Source organism: Pundamilia nyererei, unplaced genomic scaffold, assembly GCF_000239375.1.
Source record: "Pundamilia nyererei isolate P.nyererei 1_Seehausen unplaced genomic scaffold, PunNye1.0 scaffold00223, whole genome shotgun sequence".
NCBI lineage: Eukaryota > Metazoa > Chordata > Actinopteri > Cichliformes > Cichlidae > Pundamilia > Pundamilia nyererei.
The window spans coordinates 152354-173796 of record NW_005187624.1 but is presented as its reverse complement, the minus strand read 5'-3'; the positions used below and the strand labels follow the sequence as shown (position 1 = coordinate 173796).

The 21443-nt window shown below is 43.2% G+C and overlaps 1 protein-coding gene across 1 annotated transcript in view; it reads left to right on the top strand.

Moving 5' to 3' along the window:
• The first annotated feature begins 9007 nt into the window (after positions 1-9007).
• ntn2 (netrin 2) overlaps positions 9008-21443 on the top strand; it is a 41296-nt gene continuing 28860 nt past the window's right edge. The window contains exons 1-2 of the mRNA XM_005748521.1: positions 9008-9356; positions 19129-20385. Of these exons, the coding sequence (XP_005748578.1) occupies positions 19335-20385 (1051 nt within the window). The 5' untranslated portion in view covers positions 9008-9356; positions 19129-19334. The remainder of the gene's footprint in view (positions 9357-19128; positions 20386-21443) is intronic.

Here is a 21443-nt window from a genome sequence, read left to right as displayed (position 1 = left end):
TATTAATATAAAATTAATGAGTCCTCAGCAGTCACCATACAATGAGGGAAGGGGGTTGTGTACAGAACAGGTATTAACTGTGGATTTTAAAACACTTAGGCCATTGTTTTATCTTCGTCCTTCCATTAGACAAAGAGCTTGAGGCAACCAAACAGGTGAAAATAAATAACTGGCTCTTTTTTCCCCCACTGGGCAACTATGCAAGACTCGGCCCGCCGAATCTGATGTCCTGACGCCTGTCTGTCTGTCTGTCGTATTCAGCTGAGGTGGTCTATTCAGGGTTAGGGACCAAGGGACACAGAAGCCCGAAGGGTGTGGACATGCATGTGTGTTGTTGGTCTCTCAGGGGGAGGGAGGTGGCACTGTGAACAGCAGAGAATGCCTGGTGATGGGTTACCAAAAACAGAGCACGAGGGGACAATAGGACCTGGGACATTCCTGACATAACCCCAACACACCAGGGAGGAAGTGGAAGGGGGGATTTATTGGTGTCAATGGCCCCTTGCCCCGAGAGGAGGAACGGGTGCCTCTTTTGTCCCCTCTGGCGTTGGAGATGGACTGAATCGAGACGCCTTGCAAAGAGAGGACGCCACTAAACACATACACACATAATCACTCCTTTGAAAGAAGAACCACCAATTAGGGAATGGACATATATGGCTATAGTGGTTTAGACTCAAAGAGGGAGGCTGTGTGTGTGTGTGTGTGCGTGTGTGCGTGCGAGTCTGTCTGCATGCACTTTTCAATAGGATCTGAATGTAAAGGGAGAGGCAAATAGGATGCTTTTCAGCACAAAGTGCACAAGGGCTGACCCCATGGGAACACCGCTACGAACTTGTTTGAATCAGAGAGCATTTAGTGGCATTTAGGAATGGTTCGAGTTACACTGAATGAGCCCACAAAGAACGGGACAATGTAATACTCTAGTAATTGGCTGGACAATTGTGCAGTATGTTTCACTTGAGAGAAATGAGTCTCTCCCTGAGTCAAATGAAACAACATCTTACTGTTTGGAGTGATTTTACAAAACAACAAAACATTAAGATGCTTTAAAAAAAAAGAAGCATCTCTTGTTTTCCTATTTTAAAGATTTCCTTGTAAAATTCATGCCACCCATTATGCACTTTAATATTTCTCAACTGATGAGAAGAAGCATCGTTTTGGTAATGGGAGGGCTGGTTTTAAATTGCATTGTAATTACTGACCCACCCTGAGCCTCCTTAAAGCTTATGCAAACCATATTGAAGGTAAATACCTCTTTTGTGAACGGAAATGACTACGGAAAGCTGACCGCTGAGCCCTACAAAGAATAATGTTTCTCCATAGACACTTGAGACTTGAGCCGTGCAGGAAAAATCAACGACACACTGAATAAGGATTTAATTTAAGATGATTGATTTAGAAAATATGAGTATAAAGTATCTGCCAGTCAAAAATCACACATTTTAGGGTCTGATTCAAATATATGCTTTCATTTACACCACAAATGACTTTTTTTTTTCAGGCTTTATACCTGCAGGGTGGTAAATTGATGACAGAGAGCTACAGGTGGGCCTGAAATCCTCGGGTAGAAGCTTTTTATCCCAGGAGCTACAGCACACCTGGGATCAGTCTGGCAGCTTTTCTGTGCAGGCCTGCTGTTAATCTCCACTGTTTTTGACAGTATGGATTAGGCCTTGGTCAGTGGTCACCTATTTCAGCTTCAGAGAAACACGCTAAGCTAGATCAACACTGTCATCTAGTGGGGAAATGAGGAGCTATCTCTTCCAATAAAATGTGTGCAGTATAATAAGCTTGTAAAGCTGTATGACCACACTGTGGTTATCTGTGATAAGCAGTTAAGAAGCTGACCTTTTACTGTTTTACAAGCTTGAGGTCTGTATTACTGTCATGTTCACATAGCTGTACTGAAGTGTTTATTTTTAGGGGCTGTTAACTTGACCATATTTGCCATGGATTGCATGGGATTGCAATAATCAGATTACTGACTCAATGATTAAGGACGAACAAATACATAAAATAACCTATTCTCAGTTTAATATTGCAGTAAGTTGTCATTCAGACTGGTTTGCATGGAAAACTCCGCAATATAGCATGCATATCAGCTAAAATTAGCTAATTAAAAGTGGAAAAGGCATTAAATTATTTATGAGGTCTAGTTGTGTGCAGTAATGGAAGTTTTGAGATGATCCCATAAAAACCGTGCCAGCGTAGCCTGTACTTATACTTCTAATCTAATCTGGCTCAGGCTGGGAGAGCAGCATGTCATCAGGGATGATGATTAATATGTATTCAAATTCTGAACACATTTTAACGACCACAAAATCACTGTGATTTTCACTTTTGAAACTAAGTCGCAATTCCATGGCCTACATACTAAACTTAGAAGATAAAAACAAAGGATTGATCCTATCGCGCTGATATTGATGTGATACCAACACCAACACTGGTTGCCTGATACCACACAGGTCATAAAACACAATAAATTTCCAATTATCCTGATTTAGTGTCTTCGTGTTTTGCAGAAATTGCAACAATTCTTTCCATTTTATAAGCATATATTGAACAGCTTGCACTGGAGGAAATACTAGAACACCTAAAGTTTTCCTGGAATTGATTGGAGCTTTATTAGCCTATTATTTACCATCATATGCTTGACTTCAACCCTTACCATCATCCACTTCCAGCTCACTGCATTACAAATAATTGAGAAAGCATCTCTGTAGCCTTGGGTGGCATTGTTGTAGCTGTACAATTTATTAGCTAATCAGCAAGACATCAGCAAGATTCTGCTGCTCATGAATATCAGGGTGGAATGAAAACCAGAACATGAGCTTTCATTAGAGAGTTTTGATTCTTTCAGTCGTTCTACATCTTCAGAACACACATAGAGTTCAAATGGGAACTCCCAAGGACTTCCAGCTGGCAACACTTTGGGATAATGATGCTGGATTCCACACAAATGAAGGGTCTAAATACCACCAGAGAGGCACCTGAACCACCTCCTTAATGCACAGACATGCATACATGTATGACTTCCAAGTCATAGCTTCTCTCTGTGGGTTAATCACACATGCACTACATACCAAGTGGGAAAGCCAATTTCCCACCGTCAGTCCTGACAGTCACTGCTGTCAAATGTAAGCAGCTACCCCCCAAGAAATCCCACATCAGGTCAACAGCATCCCCCCACAGAGCACACATCCTTTGAGTCTTCAGCAGCGCAGATTGGGTTACAGCTGATTCCAAGGTGCGACCTCAAGGTATCCTCATTTAAAAACTCTCCGTGGTTGAGTCATCAGTGTGAGCTCGGAAGAGGCCACCTTCGGCGGCGTAACGTCAAAATGATGGATGGGACAATAATACCGATAGAAGAGCTATTGATAGCTCTCTTTCCTTAATGTTGACATGTTGATATTCACACCCCAAGCACTGTGTCACATGGGCAAAGAGAGGGCCTGCACTCGTGCACACACAGTGGACAAGGACATAATGGTATTATACCCATTAATATCACTTCCGTTCCCACTTAGGTCTTCGGGTCTTGAAGTGACAGCTGAGCCCTGGGCAAGTGAATGTGTGAGATGTATACCACAATGCCGCCGTCTTGACTTCAGTTGAGCTGGCAGAGGGAAAGTAAACATGCGGGGTTCCCCAAGAGACTGCTGTTGTAATTGGGGGTGTGCTAAAATGGGCTCGAGTTGTTTATTTTTTTATTTTTGACCCTAATTGCTCCACATTATTGTTTAACAACAGTTGAGATTGCTGGAAGTCTAGATAAGGGGCATAATCTGTTTAAGGTTCTGCTCCATTCACCTCCACGTGAGCTAATTATGCTTAATAATTTAAGTATTTAAAGGTTATATAGACAAATGTGAGCCAACACTTCCTGAGAGACTGAAAACTCAACCAAGCAACAACCTTTTGGGATAAAAAATGAAGTTAAAAGGCTTGATGCTAGCTTCAGGAGTAGCATGTTTTTATTTAACTCGCCTGTTTAAACTGTATTAAGGCTTTGAGTGAAACTTGGTTGCTATGTTATCTTGTTCAGCACTACGTTTTGGCTAAGTTATTTCAGAGTGAAAACAGGACATCAACATCCTTGCAACTTGGAAAAATTGGTGGTTTTACTGTGTTTGCATTGAATATTCTCATATTTGGCAACCATTTACAAATAGATGCGATAGTTTTGATTGCAGTTGTCTAAGTTGATGCATCTTTTAGCAATAAGGGACTCATCTCAACTGGTTTTCAGCTGTTTGCATTGTGTATTCTGGTTATATTCCTACATTGCTATTTCATTTTGCATTTAAATTGACATCCTGTAGCATTTATGTCACTATTTATATAACTGAATCAAGTGTACAAGGTTATTGAGTATGTAGATGGCAACAGATTTGCAGTTTTTGCTTATTTATCGCAGATTCACTCCATTAACACAAACAGATTGCATCTAATTTGAAACTTGAGCTTATTCAATCAAGACTGACTGTGCGTTATCCTCATTTTATTTCCATCTTGATGCATGAAAGTCCATTTGCAGACAGCAACTGACTGCGAGTGGTTGCAGACCTGGATTCTACGGTGGCCCTGAGAGGTCAAATGCACTGCCTAATAGCACACATGTATCTATAGTATTATATGACTGATGCGATTAAAGCACATGTTATTTTATGTCTGTTCCTGCTCACAGTTCAGATGAATCCTCAGCTTCTTTTAAGTGCACCTGAGTGCAATCCTTCACATGCTTTGGTTTCTGTTACATCACATCATTGTCTCCCCAAAAGACGTTTTTGTGTTTCATTTTTTTCCATTTCCATTGTGTTTCATTCAACTTTTTGTGTGTTTCGTGTGCTTTTGTGGCATTTTTTCTATTTGCTGGTGTTTTCTTAAGTTGCTGTGCGTTAAACCTCTCAGAATCCCGTCTTAGAAACAACCATTTGAAAGGCAACTCGATCCGAAGTTCAAGTACACACGGTTGAGCTAATTTTAGTCGTGCTGCACTCTCCAACCAATTTGTGTCTGTAGCCTTAAAGATACTGACACAGTTTAAACACAGTCTAAACATTTACATCCTGTTTTTGCTCAGAAAATTAGCATCCCATTTATTGTCACAGTACAATACACATCCCAGTTATTAACCACTCTGGATAGAAAGAACTAATGTTAGCTGATAGCATCCTTCTTGTCCAAATATGGTCATTTCTTTTAACATTCTTGTTTAAAAAACAAACAAACAAACAAAAACAATTGTAGAAACCAAAATGCCAAACTGAGGGTTTCAAAATATCAGCAAAAAATTGAGTGGGTGACATCAAAGTGCCTTTGTGCATCTTTAAAATACAGTCTGTGGGTTCTACAGATATTAAAATGTCAGCGACAGCTCATAAGTTCTGCATGTTAAAAAGTTTCTTACGCCCACATTTTCTTCTATAGGCCAGCAGGGGTGAACTCCTCAGGTCCTTAGTAAACAGTTTCCTATGTCCTATATTTAAATTTAAAGTATTAATAAATGCAACGTTATGTTCATTTTTATAAATTGTCATCTTCTTGTGTATCCAGCAGAATGATAAAGCTTTGTGGGGCCTAACTTGTGATTGATAACTTATAGTATGAGCAAAGAGTTCCCCTCTGTGCTCATGACGTCTGCTTTTAAAAACTAACAGTGAGAACGCTCACCTCAAGGATTAAAAAATAAGACTTTGCAAATCAGTCAGTGCTAACAGAGTGACTTTATCTGTGATTAAGTGCCAACAGAAGATTTCATCACATTCTGGTGAGTTTCCTTGTGTAGCTATAGTGAAAAAAAGATGGGAAAAGCAGTAAATGAAAAACAAATAATCCAAACAATCAAATAATATGGCAAAGTGATCTGTTTAATTCAACAACTTATCTGAACCTATAACACAGCACAAAGAAATCCCGACATGAAATGATAGTATTTTTTCTTTGTGTATTTTACTTTATTTCAGCTGTGAGCTACAGACTTAAAAAAATGTGTCATCACGCTGAAATCTGTTTGATTAGTCAAAAACGTTAATAATGATGATCGGTACTGTGTTAGTTCATATATAACGCTGCTTACTTGGGTAACTGAATGAAACAGCCCTAATCTTAACAGTAACACTTGTTTTCATGCTAAGGGCATACATGTCTCCACGGCGGCCACGCCAGCTGATCCAGTTATATCGTGGAAATGCTCTCTTGCTTACTGCCATACAAACAACCACGAATCTTTTTTTGTCTCAGAAAATCTGAGGCTGATAAAACGTCAACAAAGGTGCACCTGGTGGAAATCCACTCAACTCACCAGCTTAATTAGTGACATGACTGGGTATCATTTTCACGTTATCTTGCTCTAAGGTAATGCAGAGCCGCCACTAGAACCCCGTGATAAGGAAAATGTTCAGTACTATAGCGCCACCTAAGTGTGAGTTGCGTTTATGTACTTTGGGGCAGATTTTTTTTATTTTTTTATTTTTTAAAGGCACAGGTTATTAGTCTGACTGAGTATTACACGGTATTCGCCACAAGAGGGAGGCCCGTCTCCACTGAAAGCCAATTGGGGGTTTCCCCTCTGGATAAGGTAAGCATCTCTCCTTGCGCCCGACAGCAGGGGTGCCAAAAAATGAAGCGAGGAAACAGTCGGAGGCTGACATTTTCTCCAGGGTGTCCGCCACAGGGAACCTAGTGCCGAGAGCCCCCGGGCTTGGAACAGACAGACGGGGTTGTTTTGCAGACACAATCAGCAGACTGATCCAAGTACAACAACTAAAGGACCGAGGAGAGCTCCCCGCTTGAATCCCATCTGACAGCAAGTGAGTGTGTTGCCTGTTGTTAGTCTTGCTTTCTTTCATTCTGTCTTTAACGCAGTCCAGCCTCTCCCACTTGTAACTGCAGAGATAATCTACCTAGATTACTGGCTGGATGGTGGAGCTCCTTTATTTCACAGGAATGCGTCAAAATTGTCCCCTCTCTCAAATAAAACGCGTGAACATGGACTGCACTGCCCCCGTGTAAACAGAAACGCTGGCAGCAAAATGCCCCCACTTGTTTTTTTTCCTCCTTTTATCAAACCAAAGAGTTTGAGGATTTTGTGTTTCGGACAGTTTGTTGGATCAATTGATGAAGGCCTGCTGTGTTTGTGTCAGCTTCTCTCCATTTGCTGCCCTACTTTCTCAAACGTTTAGCACTAAACTCAAGTATTTTAATTCAAAACACTGGAGAATATTTGAAGCGCCTGTATCGATGTTCAATCTGCAAATCTGAGAGATTTTAATAAGACTGGGATAGAAATGCATCCGAAATATTAAGATTTACTACAAGATCCCATTTAGAAGCTTAACTCTTGGCGAGTTATTTGGAATGAGTGGAGACAAACCACCTGAGATTAAGAACTAAATTGCTCTTATATAAATAAATAAAGTATTAATCGCTGAACAAAAGGAGTCACATAAACCTTTGTGTTTTAAGTTTTCTGGAAGCAAATCGAAAAATCCCAATATTCTGTCTCCACTGCACGGCTCCCCTGTATGCTTGCCCTTGCTCGTCACTTACTTTCATCAGACTTCATTAATTTTAGCCCACTTTCTGAGCCGTTTTCCCCTTTGTGTTTAAATCCATTAACTGATTTGAGTAATTTCCTTTCCCCCCCTCTCCGTGTCTCATTGTGTTCACTGATACTGTTAATTAGTATTTGCTGCAGGTGTGCTCCGTGGGCGTAGCGCACGCGCACGCGCACGGGGTTGGGGGTTAATGCCTATTAATTTTAATTATCCGCGGCTTTGAATTCGTGTTTGAACGGTCTTTGTTTGAGATGAATTACTGGATGAAGGCAGCGCGGTTCCGGGCCCGGGCCAGGCCAAGCTGGGCCATGCCGTGCTGTGCTGTTCCCCCCAGAGGATGGTACAGTAAATCGCCTACAGGAGGAATGTTGATCAGCTTACAGCGGGCCAGGAGGTTCTCGGGATTTGATCGACCGCGATACTAATGACCGGCCTACCCACCGGTAGGCAGGCTGCACCTGCAATAACACGTAGAGCAACACGCGAGCTGTCGCCCATAAATTACCTGGAATTATGAAGTGAACTGTGGCCCGTCCTCGCGGTTCTGCCGGGCTGGTTTTACACGTGTGACAAGTTATCCTCTGTGCTTACATTAAATGAACTCTGCCCAGAAGTCCCGACACGGCCTATTTTATTTGGCCGTTTTGTGATAAACGTCAGCGGCTCTAATTGCCGTTACCTACGTCTTCGATACCTGCTTTAATTCTCAAATCCCCGAAAATCCATTTGCTCCCCCAGTGCGCCTTTGGGCACGCGCTCCCCAGACGGGCTGTATAAAATTGCCAGCACTCATCACGACAGACCGCATGCTCTTTAAAGTCACATGAAGGCAGTTAATGAGTTAATGCGATGCTGTCATAGCCGAGGGCGCAGGTCCACATTTTCTCTGCCAGAACGAGCCTCTTTTTACACAAGCGCACAACAGGCAGTCCTGGTGTGTTTGATTCCATGTTACTATTATTAATAAAGGGGGGGAAAGTCGGTGCCTCGACGCAAATAAATCCCGCGTGTGCTGGACTATTATTGGGATTAATAAGTCACAACATTCTGCATCTGCCTCTTGTTTGTTTGGCCCCCGCTAACCCCTGACTCCGTTTCAACAGGTTCAGCGTTGTGCGCTCATTACGACCTCCATATGGCTGCCTGTGAACACAGCCCAGCACGTAGCGTTCAGAGCAGGCAGCAGAGTAACTGCCGGTCCGTAAAGTGGCGGAGATGTATTTGTTGTAAAAGTGAGACCGTGGAATGAAATCAAATGATATAAGTAGTGTTTTTCTTCGCGCATATTTATTTCTTTTATTAATTGGGCGCCTCTTCAAATTACAGGAAAAAATGAAACTTAAGTTATCCAAATACTGTGCGCTATTGGATATGCAGATCTCTCTCTCACACACACACACACACCCTCACTCTCTCTCACCCTCACTCTCTCTCTCGGGTGCGCTCTTTCTCTCTTGGTTTTGGGGGAAATCTGGGTTTGATTTTAACGGGGAGTAGCCTAACCCGGGCTCTCTTTACATATGGATGTACTGGACGCTCTTCAGTCGCTCTGAGCTTCGGACGGGGATGAGTTCGGTGGTTCATCTCTCCTCCCGCCGCTATCTTCTCACTTGTGCTTAACTATTTTTTAAAAGGAGACGAACGTGAGAAAGTACGCCTCACTTTTTTCCCCTCGTTTGGAGAGGACGGTTTTTGACGGAGCACGAAGCTTGATGCTAAGGTGGATCTCTCGCTTGTAGGACGTCTTTTAAAAGTACTAAGTCAGCGGCTCTACCGTCTTGTGACACTGGGGTAAGTTTATAATTTGCGGCTCACCGTGCCTGTTTGTTCCACACACCCGGCGTGTGCGCGTCTCTGCGGAGAGCAGATCTCAATTTTACGCACCGCTTATTTTCCTAGTAAGTGACTCACGGCGCTCGCTGTGACGGGCTGTCCAAACCTGCTATTTGTTTTAAACGCAGGCAATGACTGTTATTACCGCATTACAGACTGAGGTCGTGTAAGTTTCGGGTTGCTGAATCACCGGGACGCGCTGGATCAGAGCGGCGGACATCACGAACAGGTGTCAGCCTCCACGGTTTACACCTGGCCCACGTGTCGCCGCAAAGGAAAAACAACAATGTCAGCCCGTGCCGAGGTGCAAGAGGTGAGCTATATGAAAGCCAGCTTGCATGCAACAGCTTCCAGGTTCGGGCACTGGCGCGTAATCGGTGCATTGGCCGCTTCTAATATTACCCTCTTTTCCGTTCGACGCCACCACGTGCAACTTGTGGTTTTTTTAAAAAAAAAAGGGACATTTATGCATTAAAAATGTTTAAATTAAGACACAGTAGCTCGTTTGGAGAAATAACTTGTCTTTATTATTAAAGGTCAGGAAAATCTGTCTAAATCAGGGTTGGCAAACATGAGTCCCAGGGGCAAGAATCGGCCGCCCAAGACTCCAATCCGGCCCACTTGATGGAAAATGTGTAGGAGGACATGAATATATGACTTTTAACCGTCCTTTTACAAGATTTGAAGCCTTTTTTTTTTTTTTACTGATCCAGACCTTCCCCATTACCATTCATACTACCCCAAAGTAAATAAATAATAGATTTCTATCATTTTAAACATTACTGCTACACAGAATTTAAGCCCAAAGAGTTGTGCTGACAGATTTCATACATTTACTGCAGCAGCATTTCTTTATCATTTAGAAATGCTGTTGAAATTTGACTTTCTTTTTTTTTTTTATATTAAAATCTCTCTGGGTTTAAATGTGTAGTTAAGCTTCTGCACACTGACAGAAAGGGGAGTTTCACTGGTACGGCCCACATAAGATCAAAGTAACGTGTATGTGGTCCGTGATGTAAAATTAATTTGATACCTGTGCTCTAAACTCTAAATAGCAAATGATGATAATACATTTTTGCACTTAAGTCCACTTCCTGTCAGGGTGTGATGGGGAAACAATAGCCTTTACAATACTGATGAGGTTCACCCTCCCCGAGCTCATCCATTTCTCTGCTCTCAAGCAGGTACAAGCCTGGAAGCGAAAGCGAGAATCCCATACCGATGGCTTATCTTAACTGCTTCAATAGACTTAAAGTATCCCCCTATTGCGCTCTGAAACAGTGTCAGCCACTTGACCTACTTCTCACTCTCGCCGCAAACGCCTGGAATCGGTGCACGATGAGGGCCTCTGAAACCTTGCCGCTCGCCAAGGTCAGAAAGAATGTGAAATGTCAAGTCGAAGCCAGAGGAAAGCAGGGGGAGTTGAATGCATCTGAAGCGAAGGGCTGTTCATCTGGAGTGCAGCCACCGCTTCCCTGTTTTTGCAAATTAATCATCATTATTTAATTGCATCACACCCTGCTTCCATCAGTGACAGAGCGAGGGAGGTAGAGCCAGGAGCAGCTGAAGGCACATGATGTGGAGGCTAATCCAGAGCAACATAGTGCAGATTTTTATTAACTCCTTAAAGTGCGGCTGGATGGGGATGGTTAAAGCTGCAGTAACATAAGCAGACTGTTTTCTTCTGCCTTGAAGAGCAGGATTCCTCTGAGCGAGTAAAGTCAACACTTCCACTATATTTTTCCTTCTGTGGCTTCAGCAGTTTGACGAGAGCAGGAAAGTAATGCTATATCTGTTTCTCCTAGTCGCATACACTGCTCTGTTTTTACTGTGTGTAACTTCATCCCCCTTGAGTCGAGCATTCGAATAAACTGTGCAGGCTGATTAATTAATAAGGTCTGCTCAACCACGAGCCTGTGGGAGAGGCTATCATTGAACTCACGATGCAGCTGTTTGTCAGGAGCTACCATATCAGATTCTGGTAGCTACAGGGATAAAACACAAGATCCAAGAATTAGAGTTTGATTTCAATCCATGAAGAATTGATATATTCTGTTTCCAACCTTGCATTTATATGCAGCCCATGAGCTGAATGTGGTGTGACAGAGTACCCACATTACATGCACTCACTCAGGCAGCATCTGTCTCCACTTCAGAGGTGAGAATGAAGTTGAAATACTATCTTGACTGCTGACTGAATTGCCTGTGTGATATCTCTCTGAGTGACAAATTAGGTGTTTGTACTTGCTTACCTTCTCTGTTAAAATACCCATCATTCATCAGCGTGATACCCAAGATGGCTCTCGCTGTGGGAAGAGGACCCAGAGGCAGAGATTCACATTTTATCCCACCACTTCCTGCACCAGCAAACGCTAGGCCTGCGTTTGCTAGCTGCAGATTTCATCCAGATGCAGAGTGATGTGTATACATGTGCGTGTGTGTGTGTGTGTGTGTGTGTGTGAGGTCCACATGCGTATATCTGGCCCCACTTATTTCCTATCAGTATACTTATCTGACTTGGATACACACAGACACATCCATAGTGATGGAAAAGTGTTAGTGCCTTTACACTCTGACCTCTGACCTGTGGGCAACTCCCCTACAGAAATCCCCCTGGGGTGTAGTAACATCGCCCTCAAGGGAGAATGAATAAAGATGGAGAGGAAAGAACAGGAAGAGGTGAAGCAGGCTTGTCTGAGTCACAAGCTTTGGTATCCGATAAAGTGTCTTGTAAATACGACTTGTTTGTCAAGGAGTGTGTTTAATGAACGCAACCTTCGGAGTATTTCAAGGACTTAATAAAACGATTTGCACCCCCTTTGGAGTTCAAAGTAGGTCCGTGCTTTTGGCTGTGGTGGGGTAGACGTTGCTCTTATGCAATGGAAAAAAAAAAGAGGAAAAGAGACCGTTTTTCCTGTTAGGGGGGCTTTTGGGAAAACCGCGGCTCTGCCTACCGCAGCCAACCTTCAAAGGGTTTTAAAGGAGCGTTCACCTCTCTTCTCCTTAAATCCTTCCATGCCTCTGAACGAGTTACTTCCTCTCATACCCAGAAACGGCTCACCTGCCTCTCAAGCTGCGGTCTGGGTTGTGCTTATGTCCATGGGAAATGTTCCATAGGGCAGCCCTCCAGTCCAACCGCTTCCTGAAAACACCACACTTTGGGAAGTTCAGCATTTCTCACATGTCTGTATTATCGCTGTAATCCTGCTACTTGATAGCTTTCATCCAGTGTTAAAGGAATTTGTTAGTCTGCCCGCCATCGTGGTCCGAGGATATCATCCATCTTTTTCGCTCTCTCTCTCTCAAGCTCATCTTGACAGCACATGTAGGGGAAATATTTCTTGTATTTGAAAACAGATCACAGCGTGACATAGGTGGCTATAAATTGTTGGACGCCGGTCCTTGTACTCCAAACTTTTACCCTGTCAGCTAAAAATCCAGAAGAAAAGTTTTTCCTCATGGGAGCTTCATGGAGATTTTTTTTTTCTTTTTTTTCCCAAGAAAATAGTTCCACATCCTGTAACGCAACATACTTATGTTCAGAATGATCCATTTGGCTGTGACTCAAATAGATTCAGAGTTTGTAACTGCTAACTCACATACTTTATTTTGCAGTGTGATTTAAGGTTGAGCTTTCTGTAGGATTTAGTCTTAAAATCAGTTATTTTACCACAGATGTTTGGTTTGTGTCACTGACTAAATGTTTTTTTAAAAAAAAGGTCAAAACTAAAAAAGAAATTATTTAAATGCATCATATTTTATTATATTTTTTTAACTGTAGAGCTCATACTCGTCTTCACCCTACTTACTGTGTTTTCTTCTCGCTTTTTATGAGTGCAGTCACATTTAAAAGTGAAGCAGAAAACACATGAGTTGGATGTGTGGAGGCTCTAAGTTGGAAAAACAACTAAAACCAAAGGTCTTGTGTATTCATTTGATGTGTATTTTTGCCTGTTTCTGTTCTCACAGTTTAACCCTCTTTAATCCCGTGTAAATTCATGAGTAATGCCTAAAACTTTCTGCCTGCTCATGTCCTCTCCACTCCCTTACGCTTCTCGTTTTCTCACCGAGAGCAGGCTCACCTCACTGAACCCTCTTTTTAACAGACAAAAATATACAACAAGGTGTCCTATCAGCAGTTTTCGTGACTTTTTGCACTAAATACAAGGATCAGCAGCTCAGTACAGCTTCCCGTCCAGAGTCTGTGAGAGCCGTCTTAACTTCTCTGTCTGTCGTCTCTCCTCCTGTTTGGTTCTGGATCAGGTTCTGTTGATTTAAAGAACTGCTGTCAGACTCGGGGCCGGCGGTGTGGGCTGGGCCAGAGAAGCTGCTGCATTCCTCTGCTGGGCGTTCAGGGTTTCTCCCTGTGGTGTCTCTTTCTGTCAGATAGAAAGGTAGAGAATTTTTTTTTTCACTTGGATGTTTTATGATCTTCTGTGGATCTGCCTGCTGCGTCTCGAGCCACACAGACACTTTGAAACGGCTTTGTGTTATCCTAGAAACAGCCAGTACTATCTCATGGACTTGGCTTTAGCTACAGGAGTTTGATATAGCAGTAAGGTGATGGTGAGTAGTTTTGAAGGTTGGAATTGGAGGATTTGTCACATTATATACACACACACACACACACACACACACACACACACACACACACACCCTCTGAGGAGACATAAGCAGGCTTTAAAAATTTGTTAGTGATCCCCGTGCTAATGACACCCTCAGCTGTGAGGTTACACCCCTCTTTCCTCAGCCCTCCCCCTGCCTCTTCAGTGCCTAATGAATGCTAGTGAGGTACTCAGACTTTCCTTCACCCTCACGTACTTACACACAAACACACACACACACACCAATGGTAGGATCTTCATGACCGTGGAGATGGACATCCTTAAGTGGGATTCAGGCTGATAATATCTGACCCCTGTTACCTGAAACCTGTCAGTCATGTTGATTGGTCTGGACAAGTTTGTTTATCTTTCAGGTGTGTGTGTGTGTGTTTGTCTGTGGGTGCAAAGTGGACAGGGATGTGATTCATGATTAATCAGAACTGTCATTTATGGCCGGTTCCATTTTCTCAAATATATAAATTTATGTTATTCTCTCATAAATGGCATCAATTAATAATTTATTAGGTGTGGCACAAAAGCTAAAATAAACCTTGTGAAACGTGACTACTTCCTGATATCTGAAATAGAACACTAGTAGTTGATTAATGGATAAGATTGAGGGGATGGAGTAGATGTAGGGGATTCCTGTTGCTTTCCTGTTCAGCGGTGTAATATTCATACAGTGTATCTTTCCATGCTGATAATGAGAATGGAGGTAGCCCTGTTGTTAGCCTATTAAAAATCCCATCATGATTCCAGGCAGCCGGTAATAACCCCATTAGGGATTACTATACAGCAGGCTGGAGGGTTAGCAGGGTACCAATTTGGACCCCAGCTTGCTGTCATCTGAGACGGTCGTCGCAGAAGGCCTCCATTCAGTCCCACTTTGAGTGCAGCCAGCACACCGTCGCTCCAGAACAGCAGGAACGGCTCCCAGTTGGGATACAAAGTGGCTCAGCTGGTCCCTCTCCTATCCTCACCTCCCCTGGCGCCCTCCTCTTCACCCAAGCCAAATAAAGCCTCTCAGCCACTTCTGTTTTCCTAATCTGTGAACTCTGACAGAGGCGCCCACGCTTGAAAGAGAGACAACTCAACATGGGATGATCTCCCGGTGACAGCGAGAAGCTGAAAAAACGTTCCCAGGAATGTCTCCGCTGAAACCACCAGACCACCCTGTCATCTTCCTGTTCTTCTCTTCCTGCCTTTCTCTCTCGTCTGTCTTCCTGGATTTCTGCTCCCTCTATTCGTCGCCCACATCTCTTTAATCTAATTTCCTTTCCCATTGCCCCTCATCATCAGCCTTCCTTAATTGGGCTCACTGGTTTGATTTTTAAACCGCTGGATCTTTTCCGACTGCCAAATGGCCTGAGTAATCTTTAAAAACATGCTATGCAGGGGGAGAGTGAGGGCTTTCACTCTAAAAGCCCCATATTATTTTCATTCCTTTGTTCCAAAGGAGTCTATATTACTAATAAGCAAATAATTTAACACTGCCACAGCCCAGGATTTGGGATCAAAGCATGTTTGCACATTCAGGATTTTCATTGCCGTTATGCCACAGAGGAATGTTGTTGTGACAATTTGCCTAATATGCAGTTTGTATTTATCACCGCACTTCGACCAGCTAATCAATTTAAAATTACTTCTTTTTTTCTCACTTAAATGATGCCAGTAGGTTTGCAAGCAGGCCAACTTTAACGTGAAATGCAAAAGCGTAGCTATTATAGGAGATCAACATGGGAAGCGATGCATTACCCTCAGGTTAAATGTAACATCTTTACACTCAAATGTAATTAATTAGTGAGCTTGGGCAACGTGGCAGCCAGATTTTCCAACACTTAAACAGAGCCAGGATAACTGCTACACTCACTTGAACGAGAGTGGTTTTAATCATCTCATTTAACTCTTGGCAGGAATCATAATGTAAAAATATTGCATGCATGATTTTATTTTCTCCCACAACAATAAGAATATCTCTTTACTAGAACAATGTAAGCAAATCTGCAAGTCTTTTTGTTTCTCTTTAAAAGCTGCAGCCTCTCCTCGCTAACCCAACATTTCTGTGTGGGATTCGTCGTCTTAATCAGAAAGACGGAGACACTGGACTGCAGCTGTTGCTACTTGAACCACATTTAATGAGAGGCTAAATCTTTCCCACTGAGGGGAAGTCGTAGCTTGTTAAACACACGGCCAAAGCTACAGGCAGATAACTTTTTGCTGAAACAGATTCTTAGTATTTAAAAGGTCAACCTGCTACACCTCAGTGCTGATGTCATAGCAGAGATTAAAAATACCAAAAGGCTGATTTTAGTGGAAGTGAGATAAGTCTCTCGTGCATGCTGGCAACTGTTTCGGAGGGCGGACTGAGTGGAATTAAACAGCCGTGTCACTGTACCGTCTCTGTTTAACCTACACGCTCGTCTGTCAGACGCGCCTGACAGCACCAGAGTCCCGGCAGGCACATGGGCCGCACCATATTTAGTCATCCAAAGTCCAGACACAGACCTTAATCTGTCTCCCCTCCATTGCACCCTCTCTCAATTTTTATGTCCTTCCCTCAACTCCCTCCCTCCATCTCTGTCACTTTCCCTCTTTCTCCTACTGCTCCCATTCATCTCTGTCCTTGCTTGCCCTCCCTCCAGTCATTTCTGCTTTATCACTGTCGTGCCCCTCACTGTTTCTCTCCTTCCCGTGTCCCTTTCCTTTCTTGCCTACCAAAACTCTTATGTATGATTATGCCATCTATTTTTCTCTGGTCTGCTGTCCACCCACCAACTCTTTCTAAACATGCCCATAAAATCTTCAATCCTGTGATAATTTCCAGACCTTTTTCCTATTTTGTTTCCACTCCTATTTCCTCTCTCCTTCAGAGACTCCCCACAGTTTATTTTCCCAGATGAGCATGCCTCTGATGGAAGCCCGGCCTGGATGCTAATGAGTTGCTAATTCTATCGGCCGCCTCTCTGCGCCCTCCCCACTGAGTGTCAAGCCCACCAGCCTTACCATGACCGGTCTTTTGATGGAGTACGTTTGGTTGATGAACTCCCGTCTGTGTAACCACTTTAACCTCCCTGACCGCAGACACATGCAACCTATCTGTGTTCTTATCTATCCTGCCAAGACCTCTTAGTCCAGTCATTAATGAGCAGACCCATCCTCTCAATCCACTGTGCATAGTGTAAGAGGAAATGTGCTGTTTTTATTCTTATGCTGAGGTCTTTAACTTGCCAAGAAGATTATTTCTGAATGTCTGCTTCACATCTCAGATGTGTTAGGTTGTATTTCCCTATACTCACATATAGGGAACTTCCCACTATATCACTTTATACTAAATCCTACAACTTATGCTGTCATGTCCCAAAAGTTCTCTGTAATTTTTCTGAACTTTTTATTTGAAGTTGTGATGCATACTGTACATACAGTAGGTACAGAAGGACAACAGAGTACGATTGCACCTCAAACTATGTAATTTCACATTAAGATAGGGGCATTCGGATACTCTATAATACAGCCCACAACCCTTTTATAATACTGTGTAGATACTGCATTTCCCTTATGACATTGTATGTTTAAATAGAAAAACACCTGTATGATATTTTATCTCCTTTCCTTTCAAATACTCCAAATGTACCTGTTACTTTAAAATTATTAACAGCATACTTTTCTTCTTTTCTTTAAGAGTGAAAACTGTATCCAATGTTCTCCTGCATGTATCCATAACACACACATACTGAAAATAAAAAAACTTTAAAAAATTACCTGCTTAATGTTGCTAAAATTAACACCACACAGGTTACGCTCTGTAATGCGTGACAGAGATTGATATCGATATTCATCACATTAATTTTTCTAAGCATCTGAATTTATGCTTGACAATCAGCTGAATGGTGTTTAAGCACAGAAGAGGCATCCTATTTATTAGGACACGTGGGTGTTATTTTTTGTTTTTGTTTTTTTTGAGGATTTCTATGGACAAAATCCACAAAAATTGCAATTTTTTTTTTTTGATTGGCCACAGATGCAGCTTTTTGTTCTACAAAGATGAAGAACGATTCTGTAGTATAAGAAAGAGTGTGCGGGTAGAAGGAGGTGGGTGTGATGCATTGTAATTGAATTTAAACGGTTGAGGTACCTTCCCAACCCCTCCGCTGTCACTTTTAAAATGAGGCTCTTCTAGACTTGACATCCAGGGAAGTAAAAAGGGGATTAAGGAAGAAGAAACCTCAGGCCATATACATCTCTTTCTATTGTCTGCTTTCTTTGCTCTGGGGCTTTTTCTCCTTGTGCCCCTCGATCTTTCTCGGGGACCAAGAGGCCTCTCGTCAAGCACTCAGCTTATGAAAGAAGCCAGCCAGGTACCTGTCTTGACCCATAGATTTAGTCTGTGAGACACTGAGGCCTTTCTAAGTTCTTTTAAAGTGGAGTTCATTTCTCAAATACCCATCACTTTTGGTGAATTTTCTGGTTCAGCGAATAAACACAATGCTGCCTTCTTTGCGGTCAGCACTGTGTCACAATAGCGTTGCAACGGTTGATTTCCTGTAAAATTCCTCAAAAATTAGCAAGTAACTACAGCCTGGCCTTCGTATGTAGAATCCACCCCCCGTCTTTTTTTTTTTCCCCCCCCCTTCTAGGACCAGCGCTTGCAGCAGTGCTTTGACCAGGGTCACACACGGTTCACTGCTCTGCCGCACCACCAGGGATTATGGGGTGACTTCTGCCATGCTGCTCAAGCATGACCAGAAGGCTTGGCCAGTTTTGACCTGAATAGCGTAGGACTCGAGTAGTGAATGAGAGGCCGGCATTGAAATTCAGGATGCAGCTACTTGCAGTCACTTATGTCTCTCTTTAAATGGTCACATTCTCTCTCTCGGGCCCCTCATCTGTCTGATCCTTTGACAGGCTTTCAGTCAATGAAAACATTCACTTGTGGCCGTACAATGTAAAAGATTTTATTTAATTTCCTTTATAAGGGGAAGTATAATTTGGTTTTAAAGATACACAACATTGGGTTTTTGTTTGCTTGTTTTTTATGCAGTACATCAATGCCACTTTCCATTTTCTATCCTGTTATGGTAAAATATGTCGATGACATTGACCCTTGTGTTTATTTCTCTCTCTTACAGGAAAGGCTCTGGTCAGCCTGAAGCGAAGGGTCACTGAGCTCAGACACTCTTCTTCCACTGACTCACAAATTACACACTCACGGGGGGGGGGAGTCACACACTGACACATCAGTGCAACGACGCAGAAACTCAGTTTACACACTTGGGAAAACACACATACCCTCATCCTTGCACATAGACATCCAAACACAGGCCCCTTGAGCAGGATGAGGGAACCTTGGAGGTACCTGCTGGGCCTGTGCCTCCTGGCATGCTCAACCTTCACCCACAGTGCCGCTAATCCCTTCACAGGACAGCAGACTCCTCCAGACCCCTGCTATGATGACACCGGTGCAGCACGCCGGTGTATCCCTGAGTTTATCAATGCTGCCTTCGGCAAGGAGGTGATGGTTTCCAGCGTGTGTGGCCGACCTCCCTCCCGTTCCTGTAGCGTGGTGGAGCGGGGCGACGAGCGGCCTTCTGTACGCACGTGCCAAATCTGTGACGCAGCCGACCCTCGCCGTGCCCACCCGGCTTCCTACCTCACCGACCTCAACTCGGCCCACAACCTCACCTGCTGGCAGTCGGAGAATCTGAACACCTCTCCGTACAATGTGACTCTCACCCTTTCGCTGGGTAAAAAATTTGAGATTACCTACGTCAGCCTGCAGTTTTGTTCACCACGACCCGAGTCCCTGGCCATATACAAAAGCATGGACTATGGCAAAAGCTGGATGCCCTACCAGTTCTACTCCTCGCAGTGCCGCCGCATGTACAACCGACCCAACAAAGCAACCATCACCAAGCAGAATGAGCAGGAAGCTCTTTGCACAGATGGTCACACTGACCTTTACCCGCTGTCTGGAGGGCTTATAGCTTTCAGCACTCTGGATGGACGGCCTTCTGGTAAAGATTTTGACAACAGCCCAGTTCTTCAGGACTGGGTCACCGTCACTGATATCCGTGTGGTCTTTAGCCGGCCGCAGATGCCCCGGGAGTTGGTACTAGGGGCCGGAGGCAACACTGGAGGGAGGGATGATGACCCCATGGCAGTGACATCAACACTCCCAACTTATTTCTATGCAGTGGGAGACTTCCAGGTGGGCGGGAGGTGTAAGTGCAACGGCCATGCCTCACGCTGTCTGAAAGACAAGGAAGGTAAACTGGTGTGTGACTGCAAACACAACACGGAGGGACCTGAATGTGACCGCTGCAAGCCCTTTCACTATGACCGACCTTGGCAGAGGGCCAATGCTCGCGAGGCCAATGAATGTCTGCGTAAGTCTCTCTTCTTATCTGTCATCCGTTATGTGCTTTTAACCATGTTTTAGTTTTTCTGCTCTAGATATCTCGTGGATATAATCTGGATATTGCATGGGATCATTACTTCAGGTTGCAGACAATCATAAAAAAGTCTGAATTTGAACAACACTGTGGCGCAAACATCAGTGCAACAGTGGCTGCATCTAAAGTTCTGATTGCATGTCTTAGCTGAGCAGATGAAAATTAGGAAATGCCTGAAAATTTCAATGTTTGTCTATGTCTCTGTTTTGTTGCGTCTTTTCACGGCACAGTTATTTTCAGGACGTGAGCTGAACTGAGAGGGCACCAAAAATGATTTTATACAGAAGCAACACAGAGAAAGAGTGAGCTGTAGAAAAGGATAAATATGACTTGGAAGACCCGTGTTTGACTGTCATAAGAGTAATTAATGATGTTGCCAGAACATTATGTTGTTTATACAGGTGAAGAGTTGTGCGCTGACAACTTTGGCAATGTCTCTCAAAACACAAGCCCATACGTTCCTTTCATTTCTCATCAGCCTCTTGCATTTACTGTTCCAGTAGAGAAAAACAGGGCTACTGCACTCAACTACATCCTGAACTTGTCTATTTAAAAAAGGAAAAAATTGTTTTGCACAAGCAAGTCTAAACAGTGGATGACAACAGCTCGACTCATTGGCACACGGCTACGGCTAAGACTTCCAAGAATGTTATTTGGCAGCGTTTGCCGTCACCTCACGACACACTCAGTAAAAGTCATCCAGACATGCTCTGAAAGCATGCCAAGAAAAATCATGGCAATTTCTGTGGCAATTTTTGTAATGTAAGTGGATTACCTTTGTATAGGATTAGGCCTTTCTATGACACCAATTTTATGGCTGTACAAAGGTCTTGCTTACATGTCACATTAGCGTTTTTATCAGGATTCATCCTCTAATGTGTGGCTGTTTCTTTGGTGGTTACACACAAATATATATATATATATATAATTTTTTTTTTTTTTTTTTTTACAGCGTTCTTCTGTTGGTGTGAATAGACTTACGTTGAACTCAA